This window comes from Delphinapterus leucas, chromosome 2 (assembly GCF_059928025.1).
Source record: "Delphinapterus leucas isolate spDelLeu-1000000601 "Yukka" chromosome 2, BTC_Dleu_Yukka2, whole genome shotgun sequence".
Lineage (NCBI taxonomy): Eukaryota > Metazoa > Chordata > Mammalia > Artiodactyla > Monodontidae > Delphinapterus > Delphinapterus leucas.
The window spans coordinates 93,842,030-93,860,729 of NC_143130.1; the positions used below are offsets into that span (position 1 = coordinate 93,842,030).

Genomic DNA, 18,700 nt, shown 5'->3' on the forward strand with positions numbered 1-18,700 from the left:
GCACAGTGCTTTATATATATTATTTTAGTCGATTCTAACAATAATCCTATATAAAGTAATATTTTAGAAGAATGTTATGAAGTGATATTATCCTCATTTTACAGAGTGATATACCAAGGCTCACAGAACTTAAGTAACATGCCCAGGGTCTCAGAGTACTTTAGTAAGTGGTTTACTTATGTATGGTTCAGATCCATAATCTCTAATTCTAAAACTCCTATCCTCTGACCAAAAAGCTCCCACCAAAGTGATGGAAATGTATGGATTAATGCCACAAACAAGCAGTAGGTTAACAGATCAGTGGAGCCCATTACCCAGGAGTGTATGTAGAGGTGTCTTAGCAGCGTCTAATGGAATATCTTCTGCTCATGTGTAGTGGACCGAGTATAGACTGGAGTATGGACTGTTGAGCAGGTGTACCTGGCCTGAGTATCTTTTCTCCAAAAGGAAATATAAATTTAATTTCCTTTCTTTTTAATATATATGGTTTCATTCTACTACAAAGCTGTTATTAATAGTTTTGTTTTTTACTTTAACCTCTCCTATATTGGCATTACTCATTGAGAATGTAGTATTGATTAAGTTTCAGGATTTTTAACTTCATTCAAACTCTTCCTCAAAGGAGTCCCCATTACTCTTCATGATGGAGATGTATGAACTGTGTATGTTCTTCAAGAATTATGAGGAAGCCGAAGCTAAACTTCTGGAGTTCCAGAAGAGCCTTGAAGCTGTAAGTTGGAATTATAGTGCTGTTTCTTGCTGATCTGAAATTGGCTAAAGTGGCCTCTTGTCTGCTCGTAGTCAGGATGTGGCAGCAGTTGAATAGCTGTTACGTGGCATAATGCAAACTGAATCATTTGTATTGTTCCAGAGATGGAGAGGCAGGACAGGAGTTGCAGGGACCTTGCTTACAGCACATCAGTTGCCATGGATGACAGAGAGGTTTCATTCAATGTGCTAATGATCAGTATCCTGATGCCGCAGCCAAGCTCAGTGGGAAAGGGAATAATGGTATCTGCTGTGGATGCTACAGAGGAGTGTGGTGGTACATGGGCCATGTTTTGCCAATCCACAATAACTCCAAGAGCATTGAGAGTGAAGGGTGTTTAATACTGCTTTATTCACTGTGACAGAAAATAATGGTTTTTTCCATCAACACTCCTTGTGGCCTCTGTCCAAATGATGCTGAGCCTTATGGTCAGTTTCAGGCTTTACCTATTCTGATGCTTGTTTCAGACCTATTTACATGTGGAGCTAATTAACCCTATGGAAGAAAGAGGAAGCTGTAAAAAAGGAAAATATGCCTTAGTCCTGCTTGGGGTTTCAGCACTTTTGCCCTCTCTATCCCAAAAAAGCTTTATGATAAATGAGACAAAACCATATACTGATTTTACCCAACAAATACATCACAGTGGAACCTGTGTATATGATTTTCCTCTCAATCACATCCGTCTTAACTGTAATGAAGATTTTAAAGTTTTATTATTCGAAAACACTGAATCAGTTATTCAAATATGCCTGAAGTTCCTAAATCACAGAAAATAGGGACATTCATTTCCTTCATCTGTCACTCTCCATGGCTAGAGCCATACAGTATCTTTGTTTTTAAATTATTTTTAAAAATTGTGATAAAATACACTTAACATTTACCATCTTAACATTTTTTTCTTAAAGAAACAGGCATCTTTTTTTTCATTTTAATTTATTTTATTTATTTATTTTTGGCTGCGTTGGGTCTTCGTTGCTGCACACGGACTTTCTCTTGTTGTGGCGAGTGGGGGCTACTCTTCCTTGCAGTGCACGGGCTTCTCATTGCGGTGGCTTCTCTTGTTGCGGAGCACGGGCTCTAGGCTCATGGGCTTCAGAAATTGTGGCATGCGGGCTCAGTAGTTGTGGCTCGTGGGCTCTAGAGCGCAGGCTCAGTAGTTGCGGCGCACGGGCTTAGTTGCTCTGTGGCATGTGGGATCTTCCCGGGCAAGGGCTCGAACCCGTTTTCCCTTGCATTGGCAGGCGGATTCTTAATCACTGCACCACCAGGGAAGCCCTATACCATCTTAACCATTTTTAAGTACATAGTTCAGTGGCATTAACTACATTCACATTGTTGTGCAACCATCAGCACCACCATCCATCCCCATAGCTCTCTTTTCTTTTTTTTTTTTTCCATAGCTCTCTTTTCATCTTGTAAAGTTGAAATTCTGTAGCCATTAAACAGTAATTCTCCACTCTCCCCTCCCACTAGCCCCTGTCAATCACCATTCTACTTTCTGTCTTTATGATTTTGACTAAGTACCTCACAGAAGTGGAATTATACAGTATTTTTCTTCTTATGACTGGTTTATTTCACTTAACATAATGTCCTCAAGATTCGTCCATGTTGTAACATGTGTCAGAATTTCCTCCCTTTTTAGTGCTGAATAATATTCCATTGTATTTATATATCACATTTTGCCTATCCATTCATGCATCAGTGGACATTTGGGTTGCTTCTATTTTTTAGCTTTTGCAAATAATACTGCCATGAACATTGTGTACGAATATATATAGACCTTGCTTTCAATTTGTTTGGGTATCTACCTAGAAGTGAAATTGCTGGATGACATGGTAATTCTATTTCTGATATTTTGAGGAACTGCCATACTGTTTCCATAGCAGCTATACTATTCCCACTAACAGTACACAGGCTTCCAATTTTCCACATCCTCTTCAGCACTTGTTTTCTGTTTTTTTTTGTTTTTTTGCGGTACGCGGGCCTCTCACTGTTGTGGCCTCTCCTGTTGCGGAGCACAGGCTCCGGAGGTGCAGGCTCAGTGGCCATGGCTCACGGGCCCAGCCGCTCTGCAGCATGTGGGGTATTCCTGGACCGGGGCATGAACCCGTGTCCCCTGCATCGGCAGGCGGACTCTCAACCACTGCGCCACTAGGGAAGCCCTGTTTTCTGGATTTTTGATAGTAGTCATCCTAATGGGTGTGAGATGGTATCTCATTGTATTTTTGATTTGCATTTCCCTAATGATTAGTGATGTTGAGCATCTTTTCATGTGCTTATTGGCCATTTGTATATCTTCTTTGGAGAAATGTCTATTCAAGTCCTTTGCCCATTTTTGAATTGAGTTGCTGTTTTTTTGGTTGTTGAATTTTAGGAATTCTCTATATATTCTGGATATTAATCCCATGTCATACATATGATTTGTAAATATTTCCTCCCATTCTGTGGGTTGCCTTTTTACTCTGTTGATGGTGCCCTTTGATGCACAAAATTGTTTAAATTTTCATGAAGTCCAATTTGCATATTTTTTTTTTTTGCTACCTGTGCCTGTGGTATCCTAGCCAAGAAATTATTGCCAAATCCAGTGTTGTGAAGCTCTTGTCCTGTGTTTTCTTCTAAGAAAGGTCTTACATATTTAGGTCCTTGGTCCATTTTGAGTTAATTTTTGTGTAGGTTGTTAGGTAAGGGTCCAACTTCATTTTTTTGCATGTGGATATCCAGTTTTCCCAGCACCATTTGTTGAAAAGACTGTTCTTTCCTTATTGAATGGTCTTGGCACCCTTGTCAAATATCATTTGACCATGTATATGAGGGTTTATTTCTAGGCTTTCTTTTCTTAGCCATTGGTCTATATGTCTGTCTTCATTGGCTATTTTGATTACTGTAGTAGCTTTGTAGTAAGTTTTGAAATCAGGAAGAGTGAGTCCTCTAGTTTTTTTAGTTTTTTTCAAGATTGTTTTGGCTATTCGGGGTCCCTTGAGATTCCATATGATTTTGGAATTTTCTGTAAAAACAAAATGTCATGGGGATTTTGATAGGGATTGCATTGAATCTGTAAATTTTTGGGATAGTAATGAGATTTTAACTATAGTAAGACTTCCAATTCATAAACATGGAATGTGTTTCCATTTACTTATGTCTTTAGTTTCTTTCAGCGGTGTTTTGTAGTTTTCATTGTACAAGTCTTTTACCTCATTGGTTAAGTTAATTCCTAAGTACTTTATTCTTTTTTTTTTTTTTGGCTGCACCATGTGGCATGTGGCATCCTAGCTCCCTGACCAGGGATTGAACGCCCATCCCCTGCAGTGGAAGCACAGAGTCTTAAACGCTGTACCTCCAGGGAAGTCCTATTCTTTTTGATGCTATTGGAAATGGAAACATTTTATAATTTCCTTTTCAGATTGCTCGTTGTTTGTGTATAGCAATGCTACTGATTTTTGTGTGTTGACTTTGTATCCTGCTACTTTGCTCAATTCATTTACCCTTAAGTTTTATGGTGGAATCTTTAGGGTTTTCTATATAAGATCATACCTGCAAACAGAGATCATTTTATTTCTTCCTTTCCAACTTGGATGCGTTTTATTTCTTTTTCTTGCCTAAACACTCTGGCTAGAACTTACAGAACTGTGTTGAATAGAAGTGGTGAAAGCAGGCATCTTTGCCTTGTTCCTGATCTTAGAGGAATGCTCTCAGTCTTGCACCATTGAGTATGATGTTTGTTGTGGGTTTTTCACATAAGGCTTTTATTATGTGGAGGTAGTTTCCTTCTATTCCTAGTTTGTTGAGTGTTTTTTTTTATCATGCGGTGGTGTTTAATTTTGTCACATACTTTTTCTGCATCAATTAAGATCATGTGGGTTTTTTTTTCTTCATTCTGTTGAAGAAAACTGTGACATATACATTGAATTTAGTATGTTGAACCATTCTTGCATTCCAGGAATAAATCCCATTTGGTTATGGTATATAATCCTTTTAATATGCTGCTGAATTCAGATTGTGAGTCTTGTGTTGAGGATTTTTGCATCAGCGTTCATAAGGGATATTGGTCTGTAGTTTTCTTGTAGTGTCTTTATCTGTCTTTGGTATCAAGATTATGCTGGTTTCATAGAATAAGTAGGGAAGTGTTCTCTCCTCTCCAGTTGTTTGGAAAAGTTTGAGAAAGATTGGTATTAGTTCTTTAAATGTTTGGTAGAATTCATCAGTAAACCCATCAGGTCCATGGCTTTTCTTTGTTAGGAATTGGTTTTGGTTTTGTTTTGCTTTTTTGATTGGGAGATTTTTGACTACTGATTAAATCTCCTTACTAGGAGATTTGGTCTATCCAGATATCTATTTCTTTGTGATTTAGTCTTGGTAGGTTTTGTGTTTCAAGGGATCTGTCCATTTCATCTAGATCATCCAACTTTTTGACATACGGTTGTTCATAGTACTCTCATGATCCTTTTGATTTCTGTAGAATAGGTAGTAATGTCCCCACTTTCATTTCTGATTTAATAATTTGAGTCTTCTTTAAAAATGTGTTGTTTAATTTCCACAATTTTGTCAGTTTTCCAGTTTTCCTTTTGTTATTGACTTCTAACATCATCTCATTGTAGTCAGAGAAGATACTTCATATGATATCTGTCTTTTAAAATCTATGAGACTTAATTGGAGTTAACATATGTTCTATCCTGGAAAATATGCCATGTGAACTCGAGAAGAATGTGTTTTTTATTGTCGTTGGGTAGAGTGTTCTGTGTATGTCTGTTAGATCTAGTTGGTTTATTGTGTGAAGTCCTCTATTTCCTTACTTGTCTCCTGTCAGGTTATTCTGTCCATTATTGTAAGCAGAGTACCGGCATACCTTTGAGATATTGCAGGTTCACTTCCAGACAACCGCACTAAAGTGAATATCGCAATAAAGTGAGTCACATGGACTTTTTGGTTTCCCAGTGCATATAAAAGTTATGTTTACACTATACTGTTAAGGGTGCAATAGTATTATGTCTAAAAATATATATATACATACCTTAATTTAAAAACACTTTATTGCTAAAAAATGGTAGTTCTAATTTCAGTCTTTTAAGGAAACTCCATACTGTTCTCCATAGTGGCTGTATCAATTTACATTCCCACCAGCAGTGCAGGAGGGTTCCCTTTTCTCCACACCATCTCCAGCATTTACTGTTTGTAGATTTTTTGATGATGGCCATTCTGATTGGGAGGTGATACCTCATTGTAGTTTTGATTTGCATTTCTCTAATAATTAGTGATGTTGAGCATCTTTTCATGTGCCTCTTGGCCATCTGTATGTGTTCTTTGAAGAAATGCCTGTTTAGGTCTTCTGCCCACTTTTTTTTTTTTCTGCCCATTTTTTGATTGGGTTTGTTGTTTTGATATTGAGCTGCATGAGCTGTGTGTATATTTTGGAGATTAATCCTTTGTCAGTTGCTTCATTTGGAAATATTTTCTCCCATTCTGAGGGTTGTCTTTTCACCTTGTTTATGGTTTCCTTTGCTGTGCAGAAGCTTTTAAGTTTCATTAGGTCCCATTTGTTTATTTTTGTTTTTATTTCCATTTCTCTAGGAGGTGAGTCAAAAAAGATCTTGCTGTGATTTATGCCAAAGAGTGTTTTTCTATGTTATCCTCTAAGAGTTTTATAATGTCCAGTATTACATTTAGGCCTTTAATCCATTTTGAGTTTATTTTTGTGTATGGTGTTAGATAGTGTTCTAATTTCATTCTTTTACATGTAGCTGTCCAGTTTTCCCAGTACCACTTATTGAAGAAACTGTCTTTTCTCCACTGTATATTCTTGCCTCCTTTGTCATAGATTAGGTGACCATAGGTACGTGGGTTTATCTCCAGGCTTTCTATCCTGTACCATTGATCTATATTTCTGTTTTTGTGCCAGTATCATAATGTCTTGATTACTATAGTTTTGTAGTATAGTCTGAAGTCAGGGAGCCTGATTTCTCCAGCTCCGTTATTTTCCCTCAAGACACTTTGGCTATTAGGGGTCTTTTGTGTCTCCATACAAATTTTAAGATTTTTTGTTCTAGTTCCGTAAAAAATGCCATTGGTAATTTGATAGGGATTGCATTGAATCTGTCGATTGCTTTGGGTAGTATAGTCATTTTCACAATATTGATTCTTCCAATCCAAGAACATGGTATATCTCTCCATCTGTTTGTATCATCTTTAATTTCTTTCATCAGTGTCTTATAGTTTTCTGCATACAGATCTTTTGTCTCCCTAGATAGCGTTATTCCTAGGTATTTTATTCTTTCTGTTGCAGTGGTAAATGGGAGTGTTTCCTTAATTTCTCTTTCAGATTTTTTCATCATTAGCATATAGGAATGCAAGAGATTTCCATGCATTAATTTTGTATCCTGCAACTTTACCAAATTCATTGATTAGCTCTAGTAGTTTTCTGGTGGCATCTTTAGGATTCTCCATGTATAGTATCATGTCATCTGCAAACAGTGACAGTTTTACTTCTTTTCCAATTTGTATTTCTTTTTCTTCTGTGATTGCCATGGCTAGGACTTCCAAAACTATGTTGTATAATAGTGGTGAGAGTGGACATCCTTGTGTTGTTCCTGATCTTAGAGGAAATGCTTTCAGTTTTTCACCATTGAGAATGATGTCTGCTGTGGGTTTGTCATATATGGCCTTTATTATGTTGAGGTAGGTTCCCTCTGTGCCAACTTTCTGGAGAGTTTTTATCATAAATGGGTGTTGAATTTTGTCAAAAGCTTTTTCTGCATCTACTGAGTTGATCATATGGTTTTTATTCTTCAAGCTGTTTGTATGGTTTATCACATTGATTGATTTATGTATATTAAAGAATCCTTGCATCCCTGGGATAAATCCCACTTGATCATGGTGTATGATCCTTTTAATGTGTTGTTGGATTCTGTTTGCTAGTATTTTGTTGAGGATTTTTGCATTTGTATTCATCAGTGATATTGGTCTGTAATTTTCTTTTTTTGTAGTATCTTTGTCTGGTTTTGGTAACAGGGTGATGGTGGCCTCATAGATGAGTTTGGGAGTGTTCCTTCCTCCACAGTTTTTTGGAAGAGTTTGAGAAGGATGGGTGTTAGCTCTTCTCTAAATGTTTGATAGAATTCACCTGTGAAGCCATCTGGTCCTGGACTTTTGTTTGTTGGAAGAGTTTTAATCACAGTTTCAATTTCATTACTTGTGATTGGTCTGTTCATAGTTTCTATTTCTTCCTGGTTCAGTCTTGGAAGGTTATACCTTTCTAAGAATTTGTCCATTTCTTCCAGGTTGTCTATTTTATTGGCATATAGTTGCTTGTAGTAAGTAGTCTCTTATGATCCTTTGTACTTCTGCAATGTCAGTTGTAATTTCTCCGTTTTTCATTTCTAATTTTACTGATTTGAATCCTCTCTCTTTTTTTAAAATATTTATTTATTTGGTTGCACTGGGTCTTAGTTGCAGCTGGTGGGCTCCTTAGTTGTAGCATGTGGGCTCCTTAGTTGCTGCTTGAGGGCTCCTTAGTTATGGCTCACCAGCTCCATGGTTGCAGCACATGGGCTCCTTTGTTGCAGCTCATGGGCTCCTTAGTTGCAGCTCACCGGCTCCTTAGTTGTCGCATGCAAACTCTTGGTTGCAGCATGCATGTGGGATCTAGTTCCCTGACCAGGGATCGAAGCCGGGCCCCCTGCATTGGGAACATGGAGTCTTAACTACTGCACCACCAGGGAAGTCCCTCCCTTTGTTTCTTGATGAGTCTGGCTTAAGGTTTATCAATTTTGTTTATCTTCTCAAAGAACCAACTTTTAGTTTTATTGATCTTTGCTATTGTTTTCTTTGTTTCTATTGCATTTATTTCTGCTCTGATCTTTATGATTTCTTTCCTCTACTAACTCTAGGGGTCTTTTTGTTCTTCTTTCTGCAGTTGCTTTAGGTGTAAGGTTAGATTGTTTATTTGAGATTTTTCTTGTTTCTTGAGGTGAGATTGAATTGCTATAAACTTCCCTTTTAGAACTGCTTTGCTGCGTCCAATAGGTTTTGGGTTGTTGTGTTTTCATTGTCATTTGTTTCTAGGTATTTTTTTATTTCCTCTTTGATTTCTTCAGTGATCTCTTGGTTATTTAGTAGTGTATTGTTTAGCCTCCATGTGTTTGTGTGTTTGTGTTTTTTATAGTTTTTTTTCCTGTAATTGATTTCTTTTTTTAAAATATTTATGTATTTGGCTGCGTCGGGTCTTAGGTGCAGCGTGTGGGCTCTTTATTGCAGTGTGTGGGCTCTCTAGTTGTGGTGTGCAGGCTCTCTAATTGTGGCGCATGGGCTCCAGAGCACGCAGGCCCAGTAGTTGTGGTGCACGGGCTCTCTAGTTGTGTTGCGCCGGCTCCAGAGCACACAGCCTTTCTAGTTGTGGTGTGCAGGATCCAGAGCATATGGGCTCAGTAGTTGTGACATGTGGGGTCTCTAGTTGTGGCACAGGGGCTCTAGAGCACGTGGGCTCAGTAGTTGTGGTGCACTGGCTTAGTTGCCCTGTGGCATATGGGATCTTAGTTCCCTGACCAGGGATTGAACTTGCGTCCGCTGCATTGGAAGGCAGATTATTAACCGCTGGACCATCAGGGAAGTCCTGCCTATAATTGATTTCTAATCTCGTAGTGTTGTGGTTGAAAAAGATGCTTGATACGATTTCAACTTTCTTAAATTTACTGAGGCTTGATTTGTGACCCAAGATGTGCTCTATCCTGGAAAATGTTCCGTGTGCTCTTGAGAAGAAAGTGTATTCTTCCACTTTCTAGTGGAATGTCCTATAAATATCAATTAAGTCTATCTGGTCTACGGTGTCATTTAAAGCTGTGTATCCTTATTTATTTTCTATCTGGATGATCTCTCCATTGGTGTATGTGGAATGTTAAAGTCCCCCACTATTGTGTTACTGTGGATTTCCCCTTTTATGGTTGTTAGCATTTGCTTTATGTATTGAGGTGCTCCTATGTTGGGTGCATAACTATTTATAATTGTTATATCTTCTTCTTGGATTGATCCCTTGATCATTATGTAGTGACCTTCCTTGTCTCTTGTAACAGTCTTTATTTTAAAGTCTATTTTATCTGATATGAGCATTGCTACTCCAGCTTTTTTTTGATTTCCATTTGCATTGAATATCTTTTTCCATCCCCTCACATTCAGTCTGTATGTGTCTCTAGGTCTGAAGTGATCTCTTGTAGACAGCATATATTATGGGTCTTGTGTTTGTATCCATTCAGCCAGTTTGTGTCTTTTGGTTGGAGCATTTAATCCATTTACATTCAAGGTAATTATCAATGTGTATGTTCCTGTTACTGTTTTCTTAATTGTTTTGGGTTTGTTTTTGTGGGTCTTTTTTTCTCTTGTGTTTCCCACCTAGAGAAGTTCCTTTAGCATTTGTTGTAAAGGTGGTTTGGTGGAGCTGAATTCTCTTAGCTTTTGCTTGTCTGTAAAGTTTTTGATTTCTCTGTTGAATCTGAATGAGATCCTTGCTGGGTAGAGTAATCTTGGTTGTAGGTTTTTCCCTTTCATCACTTTAAATATCCTGCCACTCCCTTCTGGCCTGCAGAGTTTCTGCTGAAAAATTAGCTGTTAACCTTATGGGGATTCCGTTGTAGGTTATTTGTTGCTTTTCCCTTGTTGCTTTTAATATTTTTTCTTTGAATTTAATTTTTGTTAGTTTGATTAATGTGTGTCTCGGCATGTTTCTCCTTGGATTTATCCTGTATGGGACTCTCTGTGCTTCCTGGACTTGATTGACTATTTCCTTTCCCATGTTAGGGGATTTTTCAACTATAATCTCTTCAAATATTTTCTCAGACCCTTTCTCTTTCTCTTCTTCTTCTGGGACCCCTGTAATTCAAATGTTGGTGCATTTAATGTTGTCCCAGAGGTCTCTGAGACTGTCCTTGTTTCTTTTCATTCTTTTTTCTTTATTCTTCTCCTTGGCTGTTATTTCTACCATTCTATCTTCCAGCTCACTTATTTGTTCTTCTCCTTCAGTTGTTCTGTTATTGATTCCTTCTAGTGTATTTTTCATTTCATTTATTGTGGTGTTCATCACTTGTTTGTTCTTTAGTTCTTCTAGGTCCTTGTTAAACATTTCTTGTATTTTTTCAATCTGTGCCTCCATTCTATTTACAAGATTTTGGGTCATCTTTACTGTCAATACTCTGAATTCTTTTTCAGGTAGGTTGCCGATTTCCTTTTCATTTATTTGGTCTTATAGGTTTTTACCTTGCTTCTTCGTCTGTACCATATTTTTTTGTCATCTCATTTTTTTTGATAGGTGGGGCCGTGTTCCTGTCTTGCTGGTTGTTTGGCCTGAGGCATCCAGCACTGGAGTTTTCAGGCAATTGGGTGGAGCCGGGTCTTGGTGCTGAGATGAGGACCAATGGGAGAGCTCACACCGATTAATATTCCCTGTGGTCTGAGGTTCTCTGTTAGTCCAGTGGTTTGGACTCAACACTCCCACCACAGGAGCTTTCTCTGTTAGTCCAGTGGTTTGGACTCGGCACTTCCACCACAGGAGCTCAGGCCTGACCCCTGGCCTGGGAACCAAGACCCTGGTTACACAGGGATTCCTCCCGTCCCCTTAGGTGTCCAAGGTCCCTCACCAGTGCCTGGTTGGTGCCCTAGATATGAGGAGACATGAACTCTACATCCTCCTACTCCACCATCTTGACTCCACACCCTGCATTTAAGTTTCTTTCATGTCTTTTTCATAGCTCGATAGCTCATTTCTTTTTAGTGCTGAATACTACTACATTGTCTGGATATACCAGTCTATTTATCCATTCAGCTACTGCAGGACATCTTGGTTGCTTCCAAGTTTTGGCAATTATGAATAAAGCTGGTCTAGACATCCGTGTGCAGGTTTTTCTGTGGACGTAAGTTTTCAACTCATTTGGGTAAATATCAATACCAAGGAGTACTCAGTCATATGGTGAGAGTATGTTAGTTTTGGAAGAGACCACCAAACTGTCTGCCAAAATGGCTGTACTGTTTTGCATTCCCACCAGCAGTGAATGAGAGTTCCTGTGTCTCCATATCCTTGCTAACCTTTGGTGTTGTCAGACTTCCAGATTTTGGCCATTCTAATAGGTATGTTGTGATATGTCATTGTTTTCATTTGCATTTCCCTGATGACATATGGTATGGATCTTCTTCTCATATGCTTATTTGCCATCTGTATATGTTCTTTGGTCAGGTATCTATTAAGCTCTTCAGCCTATTTTTTTAATAGTGCTGTTCATCGTCTTATTGTTTAGTTTTAAGAGTTCTTTGTATATTTTGGATAACAGTCCTTTATCAGATGTATATTTTGCAAATATTTTCTCCCAGTCTGTGGCAAGTCATCTGATTCTCTTGACATTGTCTTTTGTAGGGCAGTTTTTATTTTTAATGAAGTCCAGCTTATCAGTTATTTCCTTCATGAATTCTTCCTTTGGTATTTTATCTAAAAAAGGCATCACCGTACCCAAGGTCACCTAAGTTTCCTCCCATGTTATCTCCTAGGAGTTTTATAGTTTTGCATTTCACATTTAGGTCCTTCCAGGTCTCTTCTTATTCTTGCTTGTCTGCCCCTGCTCCAGTCCCCAACCAAGGGGCAGTGCAGCTGCTCCATTGTTACCTGAGCTCTTTACTTCCATATATTTTTTACTTTAACCAGTTCCATCGTCTGTCTGACATAGACCCTCTTCTTAGAGCAATAGAGGTAGGGAAACACGTAAATAAAGACTAAGAACTAATGCTCTGAGGGCTTCCCTGGTGGCACAGTGGTTAGGAATCCACCTGCCAATGCAGGGGACCGGGTTCGAGCCCTGGTCCAGGAAGATCCCACATGCCGTGCGCCACAACTACTGAGCTTGCACTCTAGAGCCTGTGCTCCACAATAAGAGAAGCCACCACAATGAGAAGCCCGTGCACCACAATGAAGAGTAGCCCCCTCGCCACAACTAGAGAAAGCCTGCGTGTAGCAACGAAGACTCAAAGCAGCCAAAAATAAATTAATTAAATAATTTTTTTAAAAAAAGAACTAATGCTCTGATTCAAGCTTAATGTGGCTGCTTCTTGGGGTCATCTTTCCTATTAATATTTTTAGCATTTGATTGAAATGACAAAAGTTCAGGCTTACTAATTGAGATCCTTCTCTAATGATAGTATAAGCTACAAACAAACTAATAGAACCAGCTCAGCAATGTTAAGCAAGTCTTTTTGTTTTTTTTTGTTTTTTTGCGTTATGCGGGCCTCTCACTGCTGTGGCCTCTCCCGTTGCGGAGCACAGGCTCCGGATGCCCAGGCTCAGCGGCCATGGCTCATGGGCCCAGCCGCTCTGCAGCATGTGGGATCTTCCTGGACCGGGGCACGAACCCGTGTCCCCTGCATCGGCAGGCGGACTCTCAACCACTGCGCCACCAGGGAAGCCCAAGCAAGTCTTTTTAAGAGGTCTTCATATGTGAATTTCAAATCTTCTGGACTCAGGGCAGGACTAGACCCCTCTCTAAAGAAGCTGCTAAGTGAAACGTGTCTGGTTAATTTCACAGCCACTCACAGGACTGTTACTTTGGCAGTCACTAACTTGGCAGTATCTGCATTGCTTCACTCCATTCAGTCTTTAGGTCTCTTTCCCATTTTTGACTTTCAGACACACAGCTCTCTACAACAGGATGTCCCACAAAGAGACAAACTACAAAGCTGCCAGAGAGGGCTTATTTTTGCTACTCCTCTGAGCTGCAATACAAATTACCACTGTTTGAAAAGGACCTGAATAAGCATCCTCCTTTGTGATAGGAGATGCCTTTGATGGTACCTTGGCTTTCTTAGACATTCCCAAGTTCAGAGGTTTTGATTTGCTGTTCCTGAGAAACCACTTTCCTGACCCTTTTTTTTTCATAGCTTGAAACGGCTGCCACAAGGGTCCACGCTATCATTCCTGCCCCATGGCTGAAGGAGCATGTGTATTTTCTTTTGAAGCTTATGCTGCAGCAGTGTAGGACCCAGTATGAGCTGGGGAAGCTTTTACAGCTGTTTGTTGGAAGAGAGCATCTCTTCTCTGATGGTAAGACAATACTTACAGGTAAGTTGCTGTTAGGAAGTTAGCTTACTTAATCCTGAAAATATTTTAGAAGGGCATTCAGGAAATTAAAATGCATAGGATATAAGACATTACAGTCCAGAACAGGGTGTGAAGAAGAGGTTACAGGAAACTTCAGTCATGGTTAAAGCATTTAAAACAGCACAACAGGATATAAAACAAGTAATACAACTATCTACGAATTCTAAGCAAATAGCCAGATTTCCCCTGGCTAACCTCTATACTACCCTGTCACTATTATTGTTTTCTTTGACAAGTAACCTTAACATGTCATCGTTGCTCAAGGTCACAGACTTGTTTCTGGAATGCCTAATTCATTTTGAAGGTTTTAAGAGACAAATTGTGTCGATTTTTTGCACATTCCTCCAGACACTGGCAGTCTCTAAGCTTGTTGCTGATTGAATGAAACCAATATTGCCTTATCCTCTTTTCTACTTGTTTGATAATTCCAAGTTTTTGTTGAGTGATAATGTTGTTCTTTTACGCTGGATTCTGGTATTTTTCACTACCAGGGTTATTTTATCACATTTAAACTCACAGATGTTCAACTGGAAAGCTCACATTTGCACAGAACAGGCGCAGAATGCCTGGGCTTCATGCCCATGTTGTGCGCTGTGGGGCTGATGACTAGAAGGGAAGGGGGGTGTTTCCAAAATGCAGTGTATATAAGCTACTGTCAGTTACTACATAGGCCAAACAGTAGGTCCTTTTAATATAAGATACTTTCATTGCTCTTTAGTAACTTTAATTAAGAAATAAATTTCCTGTTTTCTTGCCAGAGTTAACCCTATCCTTAAAAAATTACAAGGATTGTTTACATTGTTAACCATTACTATAATGCTTTTATTCACATAATTATTTCTGTTTTTATAGAATATTTGTATGTGTATATTGTGTATGCTTAGAGAAAAGAAAGGTTTTTTAAAAGACTTATGTTTTATATCATGCCTGCAAAGAAACCCAGTATGCTCATACTGGTGGTTATTGTGCAAGGTGTCTCACTGTCCCTGGAACTACCTAAATCAGACCACAGCTCAGCACGCGGCATTGGGAGCAGGCTCCTATAGAATGTTTTTCATGCCCCTCCTTCATGGTAGGGCACACGTAGGCTCTATGCATACTGTATTTGGGAGTAGGAGCAAACCCAGCCACATAAATTATTGGCAGAGAATTCCTAATGTTACTAAGGATAAGAATTTGTTTGATTTCACTTATATGTATAATCTAAAGAGCGAATGAACAAACAGAAACAAACTCATAGATACCAGGAACAAACTGGTGGTTGCCAGAGAGGAGGAGGGTGAGGGGATGGGCAAAATAAGTGAAGGGGATTAAGAGGTACAAACTCCCAGTTATAAAATAAGTAAGTCACAAGGATGTAATGTACAGCATAGGGAATATAGTCAATAAAATTGTAATAACTTTGTATGGTGACAGTAACTAGATGTATCATGGTGATCATTTTGTAATGTTCAAAAATATCAAATCACTATGCTGTACACCTGAAACTGATATAATACTGTAAGTCACTTATATTATACTTTGATTAAAAAAAGAGAGAGAGACTTTCCTGGGGACATCAGGAAGTGCTTAGCTGGGTCTCCCTGGGTTAAGTTAGATAGATATCTGGAGGAGCAAGTGGTGCTCCATTCTGAAGACAGTGTACCACAGTAGAGCTTTGGCTGTTGACCACCTGCAGTTTCAGCTGTCCTAGAAGTTCTGTGTCTTGATCCACATGATGCCTGCAGTGAATGAATGAGTGAACAATTATAAAAACAAATTTGTTCAAGGTAGGAGAAAAATCTGGAAAAAGATGGAACTAACCTGAATGAATGGCCAAATCTTCCCAAGGTTAACTGAGTTGCTACTACATAGCAGGCCACCAACTTCTGCCTGGTATATAAAGCCAGATTTATAGATGGAGTCCATGTGCTAATCTTAATAGTTCTTACTATATAGGAGCTGCCTTTGGCTTCCTCTGTCAGCCAACCAGAGTAGAAAAATAGGTTTTTATTTTCCCTTTAACTACATTATTTTAAATATAAATATTCTCCCCTCATATTTAGTTACTCTTGAAATGCCATAGCAGTATTTTACTGATTAAATGCTTATATCTGCTTCTCTTTGGCACAGGTCCAGATGTGAAGAAGCTGTGTGTTCTTAGCCAAATTTTGAAGGATACATCCATAGCCATTAATCGTGTAATTATTACCAGCTACAGCCTTGAGAATTTTCAGCATGAATGTAGATCAATTTTAGAAAAACTGGAGACAGATGGATACTTTGCTTTGGCCAGAAGGGTAGCAGAACTAGCTGAGCTACCTGTGGACAACTTGATTATTGAAGAGGTATCATTAGTCTTTTAAGTTATGTAAAAGCTTTGTGAACCAGCATTAAACAGAGAACTAAATGAGGTATGTGATTTACCAGTGATGATACTTTTTCTTTTTCTTTTTTTTTTTTTTTTTTTTTTTGCGGTACGCGGGCCTCTCACTGTTGTGGCCTCTCCTGCTGCGGAGCGCAGGCTCCGGACGCGCAGGCTCAGCGGCCATGGCCCACGGGCCCAGCCGCTCCGCGGCCTGTGGGATCTTCCCGGACCGGGGCATGAACCCGTGTCCCCTGCATCGGCAGGCGGACTCTAAACCACTGCGCCACCAGGGAAGCCCTACTTTTTCACTTTTGACACAGACATTACTTTCAGAAATGGATGAGCCTAGAAGGCCCATTTTTGAGGAATGTTTGCTTTAATATAAGGTTAGCTTACAGGACATGCTACAACTATTTTACTTTGAATAGAATTAAATATAAGGTGGCTTCCTCTTGAACCTCATTCAATTAGATAAATTTAGATTTGTTTTTCATACCTTAACTTTCCAGATAAAATATCCAGGATCATCTGTAGCCAAGTCCCATGTTCTCTAACTTGATTTGGGTTTTAACAAGTATGGTATACCGAGGGAGCATTAGCATTTATGATATTTCTTTATCCAGGAAAGGCTAAAAATTGCTGTGTTCAATTTCACAGATAACACAGGAAATGCAGACCTTAAAACACATTGACCAGTGGTCCCTGAAACAAGCAAGAATTGACTTCTGGAAAAAATGTCATGAGAATTTTAAGAAAAATTCCATTTCAAGCAAAGCAGCTTCTTCCTTTTTCTCAGCCCAGGCTCTTACGGCATGTGAGTGCCCAGCTGAAGAGGGACCAAGCAGCACTGAGGAGCGCCATCTGCTCCTCACTCTGGCAGGACACTGGCTTGCCCAGGAGGACCTGGTGCCTTTGGAGGAGCTGGAGGAGCTAGAGAAGCAGATCTGGCTCTGCCGCATCACCCAGCACACCCTCAGGGGAAGGCAGGAGGAAATAGCTCCCAGATGTTCTCAACAGATTTCAACTAGTGGTGAACTTTCCTTTGAAAGCTTAGCCAGTGAGTTTTCATTCTCTAAGTTGGCTGCTCTGAACACATCAAAATACTTAGAATTTAATGGCCTTCCATCCAAAGACACTTGTGAGAACAAACTGAATTGGAAGGAGCAGGAGTCCCTAAACTTTTTGATTGGGCGCCTATTGGATGATGGCTGTGTGCATGAAGCAAGTAGAGTATGCCGATATTTTCATTTCTATAACCAAGATGTTGCCTTGGTGTTGCATTGCAGAGCACTAGCTTCAGGAGAAGCTAGTGTGGATGACCTGCACCCGGACATCCATGCTCTCTTACAAAGTGCTGAGCTGCTTGAGGAAGAAGAACCTGGCGTTCCTCTAAGGAAAGTCCAAAGCAGTAAGTGAAGGAGATCAAACTGCCCTGAGTCCTGTGAGGTGCTGTTGGCATTCTCTCCAGGAAGAAAGGGTCCCTTTTGGCACACCAGTTACACTAAGTTAAGGGTAATTCATAAACTAGGTAATTAGTCAATGAAGTAGGAACACCTATGTCTTTTTTTTTTAACCTAGAGCTCCAGTTTATCACACTTATTTATCTATTTATTTATTTATTTATTTGGCTGCCTTGGTCTTAGTTGTGGCACGCGGGATCTTCGTTGCAGCCTGCGAGATCTTTAATTGTGGCATGTGGGATCTTTAGTTGCAGCATGCGGGATCCTTTAGATGTGGCATACAGAATCGTTAGTTGTGGCATGCGAACTCTTAGTTGCAGCATGTGGGATCTTGTTCCCTGACCAGGGATCGAACCCGGGCCCTCTGCATTGGGAGTGCAGAGTCATAGCCACTGGACCACCAGGGAAGTCCCACCTAGGTCTTTTAACTAGCTAAGTAGCAAAGTTAGAGGGAATCTATCTGACTTGTGGCTAGTTCACTGAAATTTATCCTATGTAAATAATCATGTTTCCAATTGTACATGATCACATATAGAAATATAATTGATTTTTTATGTTAACCTTTAATCCTGTGATCTTGCTAAACTCACTTATTCTAGTTTTCTTATAGATTCCTTGGGATTTTCTATGGAGATAATCATATCTGTGAATAGAGGCAGTTCTTTTTCCTCCTTTCCAATCTATTTGCCTTATTTATTTTTCTTGCTTTACTGCTCTAGCAAGGACTTCTGGCATGATGTTGGATAGGGGTGGTGAGAGTGGACATCCTTGCCTTGTTACTGACCTTAGGGAGGAAGCATTCAGTCTTTCATCATTAAGTGTGATATTAGCTGTAGGCTTTTTGAAGACACCCTTTGTCATGTTGAGGAAGTTCCCTATTTGCTGAGAGTTTTTATCATGGATCAATGTTGAATTTTTTCTGCATCCATTGATATGATCGTGTTTGGTTTTTTTTTCTTGTTTAGACTAGTAATACAGTAGATTACATTAATTGATCTTTTAAAATA

General features: G+C 39.3%; 1 protein-coding gene across 7 annotated transcripts in view; it reads left to right on the top strand.

The window, feature by feature from the left end:
• SPG11 (SPG11 vesicle trafficking associated, spatacsin) overlaps positions 1-18,700 on the top strand; it is a 76,376-nt gene that overhangs the window by 43,841 nt on the left and 13,835 nt on the right. For 6 of the 7 annotated variants that reach the window (XR_002646552.3, XM_022587204.3, XM_022587203.3 and 3 more), the window contains exons 27-30: positions 623-730; positions 13,667-13,847; positions 15,999-16,213; positions 16,891-17,641. Coding sequence is in view for 6 of the 7 variants with exons in the window: in XM_022587204.3 (XP_022442912.1) it covers positions 623-730; positions 13,667-13,847; positions 15,999-16,213; positions 16,891-17,641 (1,255 nt within the window). In the remaining variant the exon portion in view is untranslated. The remainder of the gene's footprint in view (positions 1-622; positions 731-13,666; positions 13,848-15,998; positions 16,214-16,890; positions 17,642-18,700) is intronic. The other variant, XM_022587202.3, reaches the window with a different exon arrangement.